The following is a 2,176-nucleotide window of genomic DNA, read 5'->3' as shown; positions in this document are numbered from 1 at the left end:
TATTAGAGTATAGTAGGTAGAATTGATGACCACCTGGAAACGAATCCCAGCCCCATTAGATCCATAGTATTCACCAGATAACTCCTCCTGTGTGGTAGTTGTTACCATTAGGCCATCCTGTGTTGGTGCAGTGGTTGGCTGGTCAGAAGGTAAACTTAAAGCAACAGAAACAGAAATAGCTACAATAGCACATACAGCTACAACCAGTAGAGCTATTAGAAACAGGATGAGTGGTTTAGGACAACCATTTTCTTCAGTCTTCTTCTTCATCTCTGACTTTATGACTAAGCAATGACAAGACAGCTATGCTTTGACAACGCATACCAGAAAGATTGATAGTGTAGTCCTGCCCTTTACTCATAATGGGTAGGGAATTGTGTTTCCTGAATACTGAGAACATAAATTCCTTGTGAAGATGAAATGATGACTTGTTTACTGTGACTCCAACCAAACACAGAGGACAGGTGTTCTAATAAAACCAACAGCATACTTGGGATTCGTTGACAATAGTGTATCCTTGCCTACACTACTAATCACCTGAGTAATAAAACTAGAGAAAAGGAGTGTGTGCTTCATAGTATGTACTATAGAGACTTCGTACCATATAATCGAATAGCACTCTTTGTAGATTTCATATTAGCTAAGTCACTTTTTGTTTATTATAAAGGCTTTTCAAACAATAAAAATGTGACAAAACATTTCTAAAGACATGGGAAAACATTTTAACTGACAAAGAAAAGATATTGACAAAAACTAAAAAAAAGAACAAAAATATGTACACACCTAAATTCCAGAAGATACACACAATTAGCTATAGCTATATACTCTAAAAATAATCAGCAATAGTAGTTACACACATCTATATTACTCTCGTTTACATTATCAGCAATCATAGGCATCATTACAACTTGTGAAAGCATCAACTGCAGCTCCAAAACAAGCAAATGAAACAAAACCTTCTTTAGCACAACAGGCATCATGAGTCTCACAGTAGCGGTGAACACAGCAATCACCACAGACAAATGACCAGCATGAGCAACCCCTTCCACACATGCCAAAACAATCATTGTCACCACGAGAGTAAGGACATCTACTAGCAGGACAGTATCCACCCCCAGCAGCACATCTGCCATACTGCTTGGTTGTTGGGCTCCTTTTTCTTGCTGTACTAGCTTCACCCAACAATTGACCTCTCATTTTCTCCAGCTGCAGTCCCAGGAGGTAAAACTGCCTTACAGGAGGGTAGCTTGAATTAACATTGTTCATTTCAACAAGAGCCTTTGCTGCTTCAATGATAAGGAGTGCTTCTTCACTTAAAGCAAGGAGTTGAAGAGTAAGCTGACGTGTTATATTCACATTAATGCTGTCAAGCTCTTGGAGAAGATCGTCAGTCATGTGTGGGTCACTGCTCATCATCATAGTCTCCATGACACCAGTAGCATTAGGAGGTACAATGTAGTCATTCATTTGTGAGGTTGAGTTCCTCATAATCATGAACATGGTACTGTTGATACTTGTCATTGTCATATTGGTGGACTGGGGGTGCATGACATTAATGAGATCCATGCCAGTACTGATACTGGTAACTATTAGAGTATAGTAGGTAGAATTGATGACCACCTGGAAACGAATCCCAGCCCCATTGGATCCATAGTATTCACCAGATAACTCCTCCTGTGTGGTAGTTGTTACCATTAGACCATCACTTGTTGGTTCAGTGGTTGGCTGGTCAGAAGGTAAACTTAAAGCAACAGCAACAGAAATAGCTATAATAGCACAAACAACCACTGCCAGTAGCACTATTAGAAACAGGATGAGTGTTTTTCGACAAGCATTTTCTTCCCGCTTTTCTCGCTTCTCTTTGATTTCATCAGTGTCCTCTTGAAGAAGAAATGGTGTCTTCTTTGACTCCATGACCGACTGAGCACTGACAAGATAGCTGTGTTTTGATAACACATACACGGATACCCCTTACCTATTTAGGATGAACAATAGTGCTCACTACTACTTGTAAGGCCTTTTCACAATGGCAAAGTTTTTAAAGCGCTGCTTTGTTGATACAGGTGAATCATCTGAGTTTGACCCAAGAAAAACACGAATAACTTTTTATAGGAATGTGGGATAAGGATTAAACCTTCACAGATTCTTATTCGCCCAATGCCATCACAGGATCTCA

The 2,176-nt window shown here is 39.6% G+C and overlaps 1 protein-coding gene across 2 annotated transcripts in view; it reads right to left on the bottom strand.

Moving 5' to 3' along the window:
* LOC109585467 (uncharacterized) overlaps window positions 1-2,105 on the bottom strand; it is a 3,235-nt gene extending 1,130 nt beyond the window's left edge. The window contains exon 1 of one of the 2 annotated variants that reach the window (XM_020001560.1): window positions 1,191-2,105. In XM_020001560.1, the coding sequence (XP_019857119.1) occupies window positions 1,191-1,914 (724 nt within the window). In that variant the 5' untranslated portion in view covers window positions 1,915-2,105. The remainder of the gene's footprint in view (window positions 1-1,190) is intronic. The other variant, XM_020001559.1, reaches the window with a different exon arrangement.
* Window positions 2,106-2,176: the final 71 nt, after the last annotated feature.

This window comes from Amphimedon queenslandica, unplaced genomic scaffold, assembly GCF_000090795.2.
Source record: "Amphimedon queenslandica unplaced genomic scaffold, v1.1 AMPQUscaffold_13058, whole genome shotgun sequence".
Classification (NCBI taxonomy): domain Eukaryota; kingdom Metazoa; phylum Porifera; class Demospongiae; order Haplosclerida; family Niphatidae; genus Amphimedon; species Amphimedon queenslandica.
The sequence above is the reverse complement of the archived record's forward strand: the minus strand, read 5'-3'. Positions and strand labels throughout refer to the sequence as shown.